The sequence below is a fragment of the Thermobia domestica genome, chromosome 11, assembly GCF_964235325.1.
Source record: "Thermobia domestica chromosome 11, izTheDome1.hap1.1, whole genome shotgun sequence".
Taxonomy (NCBI): Eukaryota; Metazoa; Arthropoda; class Insecta; order Zygentoma; family Lepismatidae; genus Thermobia; species Thermobia domestica.
The window spans coordinates 80,022,466-80,041,693 of record NC_137464.1 but is presented as its reverse complement, the minus strand read 5'-3'; the positions used below and the strand labels follow the sequence as shown (position 1 = coordinate 80,041,693).

The 19,228-nt window shown below is 36.0% G+C and overlaps 1 protein-coding gene across 2 annotated transcripts in view; it reads left to right on the top strand.

Moving 5' to 3' along the window:
* Hrd3 (HMG-coA reductase degradation 3) overlaps positions 1-19,228 on the top strand; it is a 74,504-nt gene that overhangs the window by 48,754 nt on the left and 6,522 nt on the right. For both annotated transcript variants that reach the window (XM_081730675.1, XM_081730673.1), the window contains exons 9-11: positions 5,688-5,853; positions 8,443-8,690; positions 15,882-16,004. In XM_081730675.1, coding sequence (XP_081586801.1) covers positions 5,688-5,853; positions 8,443-8,690; positions 15,882-16,004 — 537 coding nt within the window. The remainder of the gene's footprint in view (positions 1-5,687; positions 5,854-8,442; positions 8,691-15,881; positions 16,005-19,228) is intronic.

The window sequence follows — 19,228 nt, the reverse complement described above, 5'->3', positions numbered from 1 at the left end:
ACATTTTAACATGTATCTTGTTGCGTGCTCCACTATAGACTGCTTCACCGGAACTGGCGTATGGCATCAGCCAATAAGCTCGCAGTGCCCTGTTAAATAAACCTTCAGGGAAAAACCTAATCATTCGTTATTGATTTTGTTCGCATTTGTTAATAATTGTGAATGATTAGATTCCTCCCTAAAGGTTTAGTAACAGCACGCTGCGAGCTTATTGGATTAAGAGGCTATTACATTACAAATACTTTTTAAAAATTGTTGAAGGTTAAAGAGTAGGTTTTGTGGTATACTACTTCATAAAAGAATAGGTATTAAAGCTTTAAAAGCCTTAAGTGGTGGTAACAATGCGTCTCCAAAATACCAGATACGTGTCGTTTATGACTTATTAAGAGGATTACGGTCAACGGAAGATGTCTTAGCTTCAATACAAAGGCAGCCTCCTGAGGACCGTTTGGCCGCGCCTACTTTTGTTTGTATTGTTGTGCATTTTGCACAAACAGTAAGCAAAATAGGATGTTCTATTAATAAAGTGATCTTGAATACTTCATAAATTTCATAAGCTCAGAAACTACGTTAAGACAGAATAACATTTATTTTTTAGTAATTATTTCCTTCAAAACATGATTAACAGTTAGTTTGTCCTCGTAAAATACTATTACAACAAAACAACATGCACAGTTTAACTGAACTAGATGTTTTAATATTTAACATACGTAATTTAGTTCTAAAATGAACCATCAGTTTGATTTTACTGTATTTGCTAATAAAATGAATTTCGTCACATAAAAAAAAGTTAGTCAAAGTGTAGTCAAGTTTCAGTGATCAAATTTTACCCACTTTTTACTACACAAATATAGATTGTTTTGTGAAAATCTGAAAGTTCCCAAGTGTGTTCCTTTTGAGTTATTTCAGATTGAACATAGCCGATTGTCGAGAAAAAAAAAAAGCAATGAAGACTCAATAATAATAATAATAATAATAATAATAATAATAAAATAAAATAAAATAAAAAATAATGTGATGGTGGTGATGGCGAAGAAGAACTTTGAGACTAAGATGTTAAACTGTTATAGGAATGAGTATGTCACGAAGCCTATATATATATATATATATATATATATGAAGAGTACGGGGGAATAACGATGAAAGTCCATTTTTAACGATTTTTATTTTATGGACGCCAAGGATAGAGGTCAGCATGAGCTTTCTGGACATATGTTCATTTTCCACAGAAACGCTTTTAGTCCCATGTAAAACGAGTTTTTAAAAACCTTGAAAGAGGGAAGAAAGATGAATGTCACAGCATACGCTGAATAAACGATGGAAGTCCAATTTCCTGCTGAACAAGTCTTTGTATTGTTACACTTTCGATCGAATGATAAGATTGTTTCGCAACGCTTTTAGCTGTCAGTAGAAATACGCCTTTACATAGAGCAGTCGTGTTGCTGAGAAATGCGTTAATAATAACACGGTTTTGGAGTTAACATGGATATTAACTCGGGCCCAGGTGCAAATTAACGTGGGAAGAAAAGAAGAGGACATGGACGTGTGTCGGACGCCAAAAAATTACGCCAACAAACTCATGAAACAGGTGCAGACTGTAAGTGTAGAAGAGTCAAGTGTTTTGAAAGTGTATACGGAAGTGGCAGGGATAATATCATCAGTCATTTCAATTCTTTGCCTGATCGAGATGCTCAACGGCTCCATTTAAGCGGTTTAATTGAAGTTAATCTAGTGAATAGGAGGCGCCCGCGAAAAAATCAAAATGAGGCTCACCTTCGTGATAATGCGTACAAGTCCAAAGTGAGGGTTAAAAGAAATTATGTGATGGACGAAATACCGGTTTGCTACAAAGCATTTTTGGCACTTCATGGCATATCAGCGAGAACTTTACAGACTATTTAAGAGCAGTTGAAAGAAAGTGGTACGGTAATCCCCGATAGAGGAAAGCACAAAATTCGATCACATTCTTTACGCTAGGAAACCTTACAAAAATTTATAAACACATTCAATCTCTTCGAGGTCGGAAAGCACATTACTCATTGAAGAAATCATCCAAGATTTATCTGCCGGCGGAACTCAATGGTAAGAAGCTGCATCACATATTTTTAACAATGTACCCTAACCACCATGTTTCATACGATAGTTACATGCGTGTTTTCAATACTGAGTACAACATTTCGTTTGGATATCCCCGTTCAGATACATGTTGTGCATGTGATGCAATGAAGGCGCAAGAGAAACTATTGCAAGAAGAATTGGTATCCAAAGCGAACTCAGATGACGATGGCAGGAAGAAGGAAAAGGACCTGCATAATTTGCGTATTAAGAAAGAACTACATTTGCGGCGAGCAGAAACATTTTATTCCAGGAAACGTCAGTGTCGACAACGCTGCGCACAAACCACAAAAGAAGCCGTTGCTATGGATTTTCAGGCTAATTTGCAACTCTCGAATATAGCTAGTAATATTGTGTATTATAAACGACAACTAACAGTGCATTTATTCAATATTCATCTGCTGCCATCGGGAGAGTCAGTCTTTTACGTATACGACGAGACAGTAGCTAAGAAAGGGGCAGATGAAGTCGTCTCAATGCTCCACCATTTCATATTTGAAATTCTATCCAATGATGTGAGGCATCTGCATATTTTCTGTGATTCTTGTGCAGATCAAAACAAAAATTTCACAGTATTTAGATATATACATTATGTTGTTGCATTTTGTAAGCGTTTGGACAGGATAACTATGACGTTTTCAGAACGTGGCCACTCATACCTGGAGTGGGACAAAAATATGGGACTCATTTCACGCTCTTCTCGAACTGAAGTTCCCGCAGATTGGTATGAGGTCATACGATCCAGCAGAGTCAGACCTAGCCCATTCCAAGTAGTCGAGTGCCAACAGAAGATGTTCAAGGCTTGGATACATTTCTTTGCCTCTAATGGATTGTACAAAAGGAAGTTACCTGTTCCCTCCAGACCCCTGAAGTAAGTCAAAGTAGAGATTGAACAGCCACGTATTATGTCTATGCGCTCCGCAAGTTATAAAGGTGCATGGGAAACAGTGGTACTTACAGAGGCAATTAAGAAGCAGACATAATTTGGGTTGCAGGAGGGTGAGTTCCTCTTACCAGGCAAAGTGTATTCCCACGACTTATCAATATCTGCTTTGAAGTGAAAAGACCTGCAGGAAATCTCTAAACTTCTTACCACAAAGCAGTCAGTGATGTTTTATTCAAATTTACCGTATCAGGAATGAACATACAGAGATGTATTCCCCAATTAGTAGTTATGTGCGTGAAGCATACTTCTGATTTGTTATCATTTTAAATCTTTTTGTGGTTTATCCGTTCCAGTGATGTAGAATTTTCATTTAAAGTTAGAGGAGAGAAATGTGACTTTCATCGTTTTTCACTCAATTTTCTGGACATTCATCTTTTTTTCCGCTTTTCTTTTTACGTTACAATGCTATTGTTGAATTTTCTCCATTGTTACCAAATATAACCTCTTGGAACATTTCTGGTGCATTGTCAGATTGTTGACCTTATGCTTCATTCCATTTATTCTTGCTCATTGTATCAAATGCATAAAATAAAGCGTTTCAAAGTTTAAAAAGCTAATATCTCCGAAGTGTGAAAATGTGACTTTCATCGTTATTCCCTAGTACTCTTCATATATATATATATATATATATATATATATATATATATATATATATATTAAAAGAAAAAGTTATTTTTTCTTTGAAATTTTTAATTTTAGGTATGATAATTTGCGTTTTTCAAACTTCAGCGTTCAACAGATTTTTAAAGTTGTTTGTAGTGTAGTATCCTTGAATGTGCACTGGGTATAAAACGTTGTACTTTTAATTTTCTTTCAAATGGTTTTCGTTTGAAATCAATAGGTAAAAATAACGGAGTTACGGCGTTTACCGCAAATATTTGCAAAATACAAACTTCGCTTATGCCCCTATATCAAATGACCGGTTAATTAAAATCTGAGCGTCTAAATCTGAACGAAGAGTGCAATTTGGTGTGCAAAAATAATAAATAAATAAATAAATAAATTTTGTCAGCAACTACCATTGATTGATTTCATATGGATTTATCCTAGAGTAGTAAAAAATGATTATAAATGCTACTGCTATTACCTCTACCATGTGACTATTACATAAATATATACTTGTTAATACTTATTAATTACACACTTCTTAATTTAATAAAAAACAATTCAAATGTTTGGTTTGGCAACGGTCAGGGAGCTACCACAGCCACTGGCTGTTAGTTGTGGTGTGTTAGAGCAAACTCTGTACTGCGTGAGTAGAATGGTAGTGTGCATACGGTTATAGTGTGAAATGTGCAACCTCTCTAAATTCCAAAGAAGGTAAATTGTTGGCGTTCGGATATGTGGGAACAGTGTCGAAAGTTGGCGAAACAGCTGTCGAAAGAAAATCTTCAGTGACAAGTCCCCCACTTATTAAAGCGGATTGTAATTGAGAGCCGTCGTGCGACTGCGGTGCAGCTGACAGAAGAACTCAAGCAACACCTCCCACAACCTGCGTCGGTAATCACTGTCTGCCGATGGATGAAAACACTAGTAGTGAGCCATAATGCTTTAAAACGATGACAATGATGCCACGAATATGCAACAAGGATCGCTAATGACTGAAAACCTGTGATACGGTAGAATGAGTCATCATTGCCTTATTTCAAACCACTGGTCGTCGTTTGTGTGGCTGATGCTCAGATAAACGGGTTATCCGCAGTCTCCACTCCATCGTAAAACATGCTAGCGGCTCTGTGATGTAGCCCGTAATAACCTGGTTTTCATTGGGTCCTGTGCTGACACTACCTGTCACGTCACTGCCTGTGATCATGTCGCCATTTTAGGGAGAGTGCATCCTATGGTTCAGATGTTATTTCCGATAAATTTTGCCATATTCCAGGATGATAATGCGCTCAGGCACAGGTGGAGCCATTGCGACATGGTTTGAAGAACATTGGGATAAGATAGAACACTTCCCTAGTCCGACTAATCTTGGAACCCTAACATAACGGAACATTTGTGGTCTTTTTTAGAGAGACAAATCCGTTGGAGATTTCCACTTTTATCCACTTTTAGGGAAATAAGTGATGTTTTGTACGTGTAATGATGTAATTTTCCACTTGCTGCCATTCACGACCTTTATGACTCAATTGCACATTACAGCAGAGCTATTTGACAGTGAAAGCTAGTCCAGCGCTGTATTAATCTGATAAATAGCACTTTTTTAAGTGTTCCCATTAAATTGATAAGTATCTCTCTTGCGTGTGTATATGTATACTAGAGGTAATATTGGTAATAGCATTAGCATTGTGAACGTCACGTTGGCTGAATGGTGAAGCGCTGATGCGAGTGGTTCGATCCTGAACCTTGTTTGTGAGACAACATTGTGTCTGTGGGTTTTCTCGGGGTTCTCTCACATTCTCATTGCACAAATTCTTCCATAACGCTTCCTTTAGTTTAAAGGGCATAACATGAAACGTTAAATATTTTTCTGTCTTTTTTAAATTATTACAAGACTAGAAACTGCTGTGAAAAAACGTGTTTCAGATATTTCAATTTGGTAATTTTTTCCTTCTTCATATCATATTTATAGTCCATTATTATTGGAATAAAAATATTAAGTTTTCTTATTTGGTATTTCCAGCTTTTCAAAAACGTTGCTGAACGAGGCAAATGGGGCGAAAGATTGATGGAAGCTCATGTGCACTACCGAGAAGGAAACATAGACGAAGCTTTTGTGCTTTATGCTCTCATGGCAGAATTGGGTTATGAAGTGGCCCAAAGTAATGCTGCATTTTTGTTGGACAGAGGTAAGGAATAATAATTAAACAAAATTAATATCAAGCTAGTTTACATTAAAATATTCGATTAATTTCTTCAAAAGTTCTCTTTTGTTGAGTATAATGATAGTATTGGGTTATTTTATTGTAACTAATTTATGATTTGGAAGCAGTTTTTTTGTTCGGTCATTCATAGAAGGATCAACAAAGCTTTGCAGTGTCTGCAAGTGATTGAGGTTGTAGCTTTTGAACTTTCAGCGAATAGAATGTTCTCATAACTAAGAATATCCATGGTATTGGGAATATTAGAACTGCTCTGTATGTGTAATCTAGTAACAAATTAAAGATGTATAATAATTCAATTGAACATTGATAAAGGACTTGGGCTTAAACATTTTAACATTAAATGAGGAAACTATTTCATTATTTATAATGTAAAATTCTGTTCCATATAGGTTGTAGGTAGAGTAAGGTAATAAAATGAGTGTCCGTAATCGACTCTCACTACCAGTTCTTATTATAAAGTTCACTAAATAACAGTATTTACAGGAATACTACAAAGTTATTCTCCTCCAAGTTTGTTAGGTTAGAAATAGGCAGTCCTTGACCGTGAAGTCGCGAACAGGATCTCCACAGAGTCCTGTGGCAGGCTAAGCAGAGTGGCGAAAGAAATCCTCTAAGCTCCGTGGCAAGCAGTGAGGAGGTTAGTAGTCACAGAGCCCCGTAGCAGGCTAAGCCAGGAGAAAGAAAAAGCCGAGAGTCCCGTAGCATACTAGAGACTTGGGGTTAGGTTACTTATAATGTTCCGTGGCAAGCAGTAGGAGGGACACCAGAGAACTGGTTCTGGTCCGCTGGTTGCCGCCAAATTTATAGAGCTCCAGGCGGCGGTGGCGCTGCTGCTCCGATGTCATCGTCTGCTTTGTAGGAGACGTCTGTTGGTTGTAGTGAATCCACGTGGTGCGTAGTATCCTGACGTAGAACCGTGTGGTGGTGGTTGTAAACACAAGCGTAAAGTATTGTTTGTACACAATACCACGTGGGATATTACAATATACATAAGATTTTTCAAAAAAATATTCCGTAATGTAACGATATATTAACGTGTCGTTTTATATGTTAGCTGTTTAAAATCGATGTGCTTGGGGAAAGGTTAATATAAAACGCAACGGTATTATGTAGTATTTTTGATTTTAAAAGTCTTTAACAGAGTGAATTGATAAATTTTATTGAAAGTGTTAAAGAAAGTTGGATCGAATAAAAATCAAAACTCAAATGAAATATGAATCAAAGGGTACGGGGTAGAATAAAGTAGAAATGACAGAGAAAGGTGTAATCGGAAGGGAAATTCGAAACAGAAATTCCAATTCAATATTATTCAATGTTCAGAGTGTTTGAAAACAACACCAACAATCTTTGGGAAATGAATCCTGAAACGAAAACGTGAAAAAAAAATTAATAGACAAACGTGTGTCAGAAATGCGTCCGTCATTTCAGAGCTGAAGTTCACCTACGATTGATAGGAACGAGAGAGTAAAGGGTCATAACATAAGAACGAAGTGTGCGATCAATGTTGGGTAAAAGAACATAGCGATTATTTCGAGCCTAAATTCCATTCGTATATCAGTAAGTGTTGAATAGAGGCGGCGACAGAGTTAGCTCCGAAGCATAGAAGGAAATTTATGAAATCTCCTAGAAACAACACACATTCCATATCCATACATAGTAATTCTTGTGTCAAAACAACAGAAATGACGGATAAAAGAGAGATGATGATATGAATTGATGACCGATTTTGAAGTTGGTGATTCTCGTGTCAAAACAACAGAAGTGAAGGAAGGCTGAAGTGCATGGGAACTTCTCAATTTACCGTAATAGACGTATCATATTTATTGATGTGCGTCATTTTTACTAATTAAATAAGAAGGAAAGAAGATCGAATATTTTTGAAGCAATTCCTATAATTTTTTAACGAAGTCGCATATATTCTTGTAGAAGCAACTATTTTTGTTCTTTCATTTTTAATTTTAAAAATCTAATTCCGTTTTTATATATATATATATATTTCGGCCCTAAAAATTTACATGTCACAAATATCCATTAGTAGCATGCAAATAGAATAGTAATGATTTGTATCTGTAAAACTTCAAAATTTGTAACTGCCTTTGTATCCGGACAATAGTTTTTGCTCCTCTCTTTACATATATCCATAGTGTAAATGAATGACATCTGTATTCTCAAGCAAAAAGTCTTCCTCATATCAAATTTAGTGCCTTTTTAGCATTAAATTTGAATCTTTCTTCCCCTTGTCCTTTGACTAATCAATTTGTCCCTTTCCTTATTGGGAGTTGAAAAGTGGAAAACCACGATTTGGATTCACACTTCCAAAAATCATTTTATTTTGTATCGTTTGTTTACATCGGGAAAAAAAAAAAAAAACATGTTGTCAATCCTTTTGATATATGATCTCCAAAGTCTGCTGCTTAAAGTAAATTAAAAAAATGCGTAGTTATATATATATATATATATATATATATATATATATATATATATATATATATAAAATTTTGTTATACTGAAATTACGGTAACATATCTAACATTAGTTTTTCTGTTTTTCCAGGTGAAGTTTCTTTGTTTGCTGAAAACGAGACGTTTGTGCGAGCGTTGATGTATTGGGGTAGAGCAGCGGCCCAAGGCTATTCTGCTGCCCAGGTCAAGCTTGGTGACTATCATTATTACGGGCTTGGCACACCTGTTGACTATGAAATGGCAGCTACACATTACCGACTAGCATCAGAGCAGCAACATAATGCGCAAGCCATGTTTAATTTAGGTTACATGCATGAACAAGGCTTGGGAATGAAACAGGTATATGATTTTCTTAAATTTCATTCTTAAAGTAATATGTTTTCACTTAGACACTTATTACATACTATCAATTTGAAATAAAAATGTTTGTGCTATAATATAGTAAATCATTATTCAGTTACAGGAAATATTACTTAAAGTACTAGATTTATTTTTTAAATACGGACCGTTTTGAAATAAAACAAAAACATGCAGTGAAGGAAATTTAGTTTTGTGTCAAAACGATCTTGATCGCTTTTCGTTCCCGAACGTTCTTGTGACCGGCCTTAAATAGACGTAACCACTTACATACCGTGCATTCACACATGACATTCTCTCCATGCACTTCACGTCACTGGTAATAAATGTCTGCCGCTTTGACATTTTCGCGGTCAAAATTCTGATCACTGATCGTATCTCACACTCGATAGAATTTTTCAATGATTTGCTGTCCGTCACAACCACATCCATCGTTTCACAACGTACAAATGGCGTCTGTTCACGTGTAAAGCATCTCGGTACCTAACGCACATGTGCCAAACGCCAAGCACATAGTTTTGCCAACGTGAGTACAAAATGGGCCCTAATTTTAAGAAATGAGCCTTGTATCAGATACGAAAAAAAAAAAAAAAAAAAAAGATTGGGTTTCATGTGGTGATACTCTAAGCGCCCCCTACTAGAGATGCAAAAAAGCCTACTTTTTGGGGGAGAGAAAAGGAATATTCGCTTTTTTATTTATTGTATTTATTTATTTATTTATTTATTTTGTGTGTGTGATTTTCTTATTCAAGTATCACCTTTGTTTTCCTGAAATAGATAATATAATTAAAAATGCGCATTATTTGCAACATTCAATACTTATGAGTCTTATGTTCAGTTCGGGGCTGACTATCTTGATTGCTTTTCAAACTGGTATTGCACTGGTAGCCGACAAGTGTAAACTATGCAATCCAAATAGCCCAGGTGGCATTTTATAGCTCAACTATATTATTAACTACCTCTTATTTTCGTACGAGTTGTTTACTGAGTGAAGTTGGACCGACTATTACAAGTGTTGAGATGAATAGCAAATTAACGAAGCAACAATACTTTTGTACAAGCTTGCTGGAAACAGCAAAACCACAAATGTGGTGTCAGCAGACTTAAGGAGATTTCCAAATATGGAACTACCATCACGTCAGCCATGGGAAACCTGAACCATTGATTCGAGGCTATAAATTTTGTGTATAATCTACAGCGAAGCGGACGACGACAATGTGTACGAAGTGAAAAACACTGAACTTGTTCTCAAAGTTGTGTATCTAACCCGAAGAAGTCTACCAGAAGGCACGCACGTGACCTGAGAATGATATGTACCTCTAAGGAATGTTAAAGGATTTAAGATGAAACCTTATCGGCCAGAGTTGCATGCGTTGCACAAAAGTGATCCGGACGGCCAGCGCTTCACAACGTCATATGATGGGGCTTCCTATTCATAAGTTTATGTTATTTCGTCAGGTGTTTCCTTTGGTGTACAGTCTCTTAAATATAGAACTCGGGATTCAATTGGATTCATTTTTTATACTTTCTTCCACTTTAGTGCCTGTAACACAGAAAGTTTCATCATTTCAGGAGTTTTCATTATAACTTATTGAAGCATATATCAATACACACGAAAAATTTTATTATTCTACATTAACTACAACTAGAAAAATCTTAATGAACTTCGCTCGTAAAACAGTTATGAAAAATCAACATTTGCAGGAGTTGGATGTGACGTAATTGAGTGGATTTTGATCCGAATCATTCTCAATTTTCCTCACAGAAAAACGAACTTATAACCATTATTACAGGACTAACTTCCGCATATCCATACCCTGTTCGCAGTTAGGTATACATGTAATTACTTGTTTTACGAATATTTGAATGGGCAGTGTAAGGATATAAAGTCATTAAAACGAACTTTTCATTATACTGTATAGTCAATACAATCTTCTCTCTTCGCATTTCACATTTCAGTGGTCCACGGATACATCTATTGTTTCCTCTTTGTCTTCAGTTCATGTTAAGACATCCAGACTAACTAACTAACTAACTCTATGGCCTATGGAACCCGGAGGTTCAATACCGCGTTCACAAAAGCTCTCCACTGACTTCTATCCTTAGCTAGCTGCATCCAGTTTGTATTCCAATCGCTGCGAGATCCATCTTAATATTGTCCTCCCATCTGCGCCTAGGTCTTCCTAATGGTCGTTTTCCGATTGGTCTTCCAGTCAAGACTTTGAAAGCGTTTCTACTTTCTTCCATTCTAGCTACATGACCTGCCCATCTAAGCCTCCTAGACTTGACGACCCTAACAATGTTGGGTAAACCGTATAAATTATGTAGTTCCTCGTTATGAAGTTTCCGCCATTCTTCATTCCCGTTCCTCTTGGGTCCGAATATTCGTCTCAGGATCTTGTTCTCAAATACTTTCAGTCTATGTTCTTCCCTCAGAGTAAGTGACCATGTTTCGCAACCATACAGAACAACAGGCATGATTATCGTTTTATATATTTTAAGCTTCAAATTCCTCGACAGAATTCTCGACGACAAGAGATTTTGAACCGAATAGTAACACGAATTTCCTGCCATCAGTCAACATTTAATTTCTTCGTGAATATGATTTTCGTATGTTAACATTGATCCTAGATATTTGAAACTATCCACTTTATCAAAAGTATTATTTAATATTTTAACGCATCCATAATTTGCCGTATTACGGTCCCGACGCACTTCCATGTATTTAGTTTTCTCTGCATTTACTTCTAAACCCATGTCCTTGCAAGCGTTTAGTAAGATCTCTGCATTTCTTTCTATTGTTCTCCTATCATCCCCTATTAAATTTACATCATCAACATATGCCATAACCTGGTGAACACCGTTCAACTCTAGGCCCTGGTTGCTATCTTTGATTTTCCTTATAGCGTATTCAAGAACGAAGTTAAATAATAATGGCGACAACTCATCTCCTTCTTTCAGGCCATTTTCGGCGTGCAAGCTCGTGGGCAAAAATTTTCCTACCCGGACTTTACTTTGGGATTCATTTAAACATATCTTAATTAATCTAATTAGCTTTCTCGGTATTCCAAGTTCTGTAAGAACGTTGTATAATGTTTCTCTCCTAACCGAGTCGTACGCCTGTCTAAAATCAATAAATAGTTGATGTACCGGGATATTGTATTCCCATTTGTTTTTGAGTATTTGGCGAATGGTAAATATTTGGTTGATAGTTGATCGATTTCGTCTAAATCCGCACTGATAATCTCCAATAATTTCATCTGCGTATGGGGTCAATCTTGCTAATAGAATATTTGAAAGTATTTTATAGGATGTTGACAAGAGAAATGCCTCGATAATTATTAGTCAGTTTTGTCGCCTTTCTTGTGAATTGGAACAATGATTGATTCTTTCCACTCTTGTGGCAATTCTTCCTTGTTCCAGATAAGGAGAATGAGTGTGTGTATCTTGTTCCACAAGTTTTCGCCTCCAGCTAAAATTAACTCAGCCTGAATTTCATCTAAACCCGGAGATTTGTGTTCTTTTAATTTCTTTATAGCGGTTTCTACTTTTATTCGGTTGGGTTCTGGAATATACGGTTCTGCGGTGTGTATCTCCTTTTCTCCACGCACACTAGTTTTTGGTTGCTTGTTAAGGAAATCGTCAAAAAAATCTTTCCATCTGTTTAAGATGCTATCCGTATCAGTGAGAACTGTACCGTCAGATTTCTTTAATGTATGAGCACGAGGTTGATAGCCTTTCTTAAATTCGCTGATCCCCTTATACATGTCCCGGGAGTTTTTGTTTTTACTATTATCTTCAAGTTCCTTAATTTTAGCTTTCAAAAAAATCGCGTTTCTTTGTTCTAAAAGTTTTGGAAGTTTCCTGCTTGATATCTGCGAAATTTTGTGTTGTTATTTCATTCGGACTTTGTAGCCAGCGTAATTTTGCCTGTTTTCTCTTCTCTGCTAGTTTCATGCATTCCTGGTCGAACCATGGTTTGTTCCTACGTATTTCCGCGTGTCCCAATTTTTCTTTTGCTGGACTTTTAATGCTATCTCTAATTTCAATTCAAGTATCCTCAACACTAGTGCACTCCGAATCTTCTAAAGCCGAGAATCTGTTCGAAACTTCAATTTGGTATTCCTCTCTTACCTGGCTTTCTTCTAATTTCTTTAAATGGAATCTCTCCGTTTCCGGACATTGAATACTACCTTTATTCAACGATAATCTCTCTCGTATTATCGCTGCTACCAGGTAGTGATCAGTGTCACAATCAGCCCCTCTAAACGACCGGACATCAATTATGCTAGATTGCATTCTTCTATCTATTAAACCGTGATCAATTTGATTATGTGTTTTTCCGTCTGGTGATGTCCAAGTGTATTTATGAACGTCGCGATGTGGGAATTTTGTACTCCTCACGATTATGTTTTTGGATGTTGCAAAATTCACGAGTCTAACACCGTTGTCATTGCTTTCCATATGTAGACTTTCGTTCCCTATAATCGGTTTGAAAATATCCTCTCGTCCTACCTTCGCATTGAAATCCCCTAATAGAATTTTCATATGGTATCGCGGGAGTTGGTCAAATATCCGTCCCACTTCTTCGTAAAAACTGTCTTTTATATCGTCATCCTTATCTTCAGTTGGGGCATGTACATTTAAAACAATAATATCACACCACCGTCCCTTAAGAGTAATAAAAGAAAGTCTGTCAGTAACAAATTCAACCCGTTTAATTGCTGGTAGTATTCGTTTGTGAACGAAATACCCTGTTCCTAACTGGTGATTTTTATTTCCTTCCCCGTAAAACAACGTAAAATTTCCGGAATTCACAGATCCATTTCCTTCCCACCTAACTTCCTGAACTCTACTAGGTCCATCCTGTATTTCTCCAGCTTACTCGTTACGGATTTTAACGCGCCTGCCATATAAAGACTTCTAATATTCCATGTTCCAAAATCCCATGTCCATTTTCTTCTGCTGAGGTCGTACCAAGTTATCAGTCCTTGTCCGAGGCTTTTGTGAATATTTCTGAACAAGTGCTTTTTTTTACAGGATGAGGTTAGCCTTACCCAAACCCCCAAGCTGGAGGACCACTCCTAGTCGGCTGTTCGCGACTGCTTATTCAGTATATTCGCAGCTAACCTCTATATCTAGAGGCCTTCTCCTCGATCCGCAACCTGAGGACGCGCCATGCCGTGGTGACAGGAACCCACGTTACAAGACATCCAGATTAGTGAAGAAAAATTCAAATGTTTAAATGATGTCATACTTCTTCGCATTTAACACACACTTTTGCTGCTTAGACACGCAGGAGTTATGATAATCATTCGGAAATCCAGACTATTGTACATTATCATAATGAAAGTGGATAAGGAATAAAGGGAATAGGCATGAACGTAGCCTATTTGCGTTACAAACTATATTTTGTAATTCATGGCTTTCATCTTTTGTGAACGCAATTCTCGTTCTCGTACGCTGTAGTTCAAAAATATGCAATGAACAAAGTAGTGGTGGAGCCCCATCTTCACATCATGCACGTGGAAAACCACTTTTATTTGAGAAACTGGAAAGTTTCTATTAGTCCTTCCCAATCTGTATTTTCGAAATAAAAGTAATATCATTCATTTGCGTACTCTGGCCAATGGTGAATAGTACAGTAATGGCGTTTTCTTCTGCAGCTGAAGAAATAGTAGCGTTCCAGTTAAAATTCCAGTACGAAAACTATGCCATCTGTTTTGTGTTCTTTGTGCTTCATAAACTGGCGTTTTGTACGTAAAATAGACGAAATTCATAGATAAAATTTTGAATTAGGAAGTGCAAAATATTTGTTACTGCTTATTATCTGTACTATTTTCAACGTATCGTTAGTTTCAATAGTGTCACTATACTGAAAATTACATTTAGAAGGAAAGAGAAAAATATACTTTGATCTCCGAAACACAAACCAATCCATCTCTTAGACGATCATTAATTCTGTTAGTTATTATTTTACATGTACTTCACAATCTAGACAACACTGAAAACAGAATTGTAATATGGTTTACATGTTCAGTTTCTTCGAGACGTAAAAATAAAAAAATAAGAATACATGCATAAATTTTATAAGATTTATGCAGATACAACCCAAAATTGATGGTAGATAAAGTATTTCTTCTCACAGGTATCAGCAGGTACTTTAGTATAGATAGGCGCAAAATAATTTTGAGATTTTTGTAACAAAGGGTTGTAGGTATATAATTTACTGTATGTTCTTGTATACAGCAAATTACTCATAGCATAGTACTTTCTGTAAGTGTTCATATCCCACATTCAACGATGAAAATCTCAACTCCGTGTGAACCATTGATCTAGTTGTATGTTGTTCGTAGCGTTGTATATATACAAGAGTAAATTAATATCAGATAATTATCTCGATTTGATTGTTTGTTGAAGTTAGCATAGTGGGAGAGCACCGAGACTATGTGAACATAGATCTTTAGTTTAAGATGAAATTCACACCAGCATAATGCGTTCCAATTTTAGATGCTCTCCTACTGGGAATCCAACCCACAACCTCATGCACAAAAGGTAAATGTGCCAGCTTTTACACCGCCAATCAGAAGAGCCAGTTATCTTGGAACAACATGTAACAACTTCTTACTACTACAGTTAAAGTAGCTGATAGTATCCTTCAGAAAAAGTCAATATAAAATGTTCATACCATTAATATATATATATATATATATATATAAGAGAGAGAGTGAGAGTGAGAGATAAAGTGGGGCATCATAATAAGTTATTGTGGTCCTAATTCCAGCGGTAGATAAAAATGCTTAAAGTATGAAAATAGAATTCATTATAATAATTTTACGGGACTGAGAATGACACAATGATAAAATACAATTAATCTTAGACTTGACGATAGTGATAGCAATGAGAAACAGCCAATGAACCTTTTGCAGTATCATTGGAATAAATTAAGAGGTATTTAATGTAGCAGATTAAAATATTTCTGAAATGCGCAGGACTGTAAGATATTATAGGAATAATCTTGACATTGGCAACACTGACATTGTAATTTGTCATCACACTGGAGGAGAAATTAGTCCGAGGGTAAAGAAGGATTTTTGAGTATCTAATATTGCGCTAAAATTCGCATATCACTGACTTTGTATAAGTAATGTTAATAGTTAATTTTGTTAATAGGATATGCACCTTGCTAAACGATGTTACGATATGGCTGCAGAGACTAGTGCGGATGCCAGAGTTCCTGTTGCCTTGGCACTGTTCAAACTTTCACTTCTCTTCAGTCTCAAATATTTCCAGGAGGTAAGTTTCTTCTAAATAATCGAACTTTTTTTGTTCATTATTTATTTTTTGATATGATTTTTTTAATGTTTATTAATTAAAGGTACTTGAAGTAAGTTGCCACTGATGTTAATGCTTAAATAAGCTAACATTTACTGAAACCTTGTATTATGGTAGTTATTTTTAATTGCTGTTTTGTTTTTCTCATATTTTTTCAATATGACTATATAAATACCATGAACATATACTATATATATATAATGATGGAATCACGTATAGCACGATATCGTGCTGTTATCATAAGTGCGTTTTATTATTTAAAATGAACATTATTGTTGTACACGTCGACAATGGAAACTAAAATGGTACTTTTTCAGATGTAGATTAAGAGAAAATACCTGCATTTTAATATACAAATAAAAACCAAACAAATAAAAAGTAGATTCTTGAGTTTAGTGCTATTGGCCTAGAATCGAATAAACTAGAAGTAAATTGGGAAGTAATCGCCACGTGGTAACCTGACGAGAAAGTAAGAGCAAAGGAAAATTTCTTGTGCGTAGGTGATAGAGATATGTCCCTGTATATGACAGCCATTGAGATAATATAAAGCACTAGAGATGCCCTTCTCTATGTCACAGTGTCGAATCGAGCGTGCTCTCGATTGTAGCGTTCGATTCGAGATATCCTCTCCCAAGATGGCGTATTCTGCAAGTTTCAGTCAGTGTATAAATAATGGTGGAAACCCCAGTTGGAAGCTCTCTAGTTTGTAATATGAAACCATAGGCAACGCTGTATGTGAGAAGTGCGTAAACTTCACAACAATCCTACGAAACTTGACATTTAGTAACATTTTGGTCCTTGTACCTTTTAGAAAATACTGTACTTACTAATGGTGCACATATGATGGGTTAGTTATCAACGCCTCTGCCATATATTGTATTACTTGTCATGTTTTTCAGCGCTCTGCTCTCGTGGTATTTAACTAAGCTTAATTCCTCCAATGCTGCAGATGTAAGCGAAATGGAAGTTAAGAAATTCTGTGGAAGGCAAACTTGGAACAAGTGCCTAAAAATTATCGTAGATTCTGAACAGTACCAAATGCTACAACCCTTTACGTTATCCGCTTTACGGTACTAAATCTGAAATTATTATTTTTAAAGGTAAATCGTAGTGCGTGTGATTTTTTAACTAATTCCACCAAAACAAAAATAATTGTACACTGTATACGAAATATGAATTTGATAGAACCGTCTACTAAAGTCCACATTAACCCATTTACAATGTACTCTTCTGTACAAAATATCGATAAATAACGTGCGACTTGTGAGAGAGATGCCTATTTTTCCTTTTAACAGTGAGTGAGGATTATCTTATGCAGTAATTGCCATCATTAGCAATTTTAACGTAGGTAAAGTAGGCCTACTTCCTCCACAACCAAACAATTGCCTTGCCAGGATGTCATGGAACACTTGTACATTACATAGTTTTGGCAAAATTTCCAACAACTCATAAACATATAGTTCAATAAATAAGCAAACTTAATAATAGTTTGACAATTCTCTAGGTAGTAGTCTTTACGAACCTTTTGACAGTGTAAATACAATGAATATGCCTATTCACCCAATGTTATTACAAGTACACAATCACATTATATTATTTACTGTTACAGGGTAAAAGGCGAAAGAAAATGACATACCTTTGACATATTATGAAATTCCAAAGAACGTTGATTTTTTTTTTTTTTTTTTTTTCGTCGTACAATTTTTCCTAGGAGCACAGACAATCAACAATAAAACAGACATAAATTACTATGGAGCTTTACATGAAAAACACCTCTTTGTCCTCTTCCAATATGGTGGATCGATTCGATATGCGAGTTCAATACCATCAAAGATCTCGCGTCAGGGCATCTCTAGTTCTTTACATTATCTCAATGGAAACAGCAGTATGTATTATCTTATGAAAATTTTTGAGGGCAGTAATGTCCGAATAAATCATGGAAAACGCGATCTCCTCCTCCTCCTCCTCCAAGAAAAAAAAAAAAAAAAATCTGATAGAATAAAATGGGAATGAACTAACAAGTAATACTGTACTGTACCTGAACAACGTAGATCGAGTAATACTTTGACAAAAAGGTTTTGAATGGCACGATGTTTGTTACAAAAGTTGTAATCGCAACTATGAAAGGAGCAGCTTAGAATTGAAGTAGTATTACTTGACAGCGTAGCCCGCTGACATCATATTGAATCCCAGCAGCACCGATGGTGGGCGCCACGAATTTGTAAGTCATTTTCAGCCAGATGTCCGGATACTTTTGATCACATAGTGTATATAGCACTTATAATTTGTTCCAGCAGAATAACTGACTCACTCAGTCTATAGCCTATGGAACCCGGAAGTTCAAGGCCGCATTCACAAAAGCTCTCCATTGACTTCTGCCCTTTGCTAAGTGGATTCAGTGGATCCAGTTTCTACTTTGTATTCCTATTTGTGCGAGATCCATCTTAATGTTGTTCTTCCTAATGGTTGTTTTCCGATTGGATTTCCAGCTAAAACTTTAAAAGCTTTCCCACTTTCTTCCATTCTGCCTACATGACCTGCCCACCTGAGCCTCCTAGACTTGATGACCCTTACATTAGACTAGTTGGTAACGATATAAATTAAGCAGTTCTTCGTTATGAAGTTTCCGCTATTCCCTATTCCCGTTCCTCTTGGATTCTAATATTCGTCTTAGGATCTTGTTCTCAGATACTTTCGTCTGCGTTCTGCCTTCAGAGTAAGTGACCATGTTTCGCAACCGTACAGGTCAACAGACATAATTATCGTTTTATATATTTTAAGCTTCAAATTCTTCGACAGAATTCGCGATAACAAAAGATTTTGAACAATAATAACACGAATTTCCATGCTTTTAGTCTACATTTAATTTCTTCGTTAATGTAATTTTGGTATCAATTATTAATGGCAAATCACATCATTTTTCGAGCCACAAAAAACCGCCTTTCTCGAAAAGTATGCCTGACAATTTACTTGTGGGCATATCATTTTATTCAGCTCGTTGTCATCTATCGATTGATGTGTGTTATTTTTCGCACAGTATTATAGTTAAACAAAAAATAAAGTTTCAGAGTTGATAATTTTGGGCTATATCTCATTAATCATACTGTAAATTGTTATTTTGCTAGTGTCATAATTAAAAATTAGATAAGTGTATACTTTAGCACAGGAATGCAAATAAGTAACAA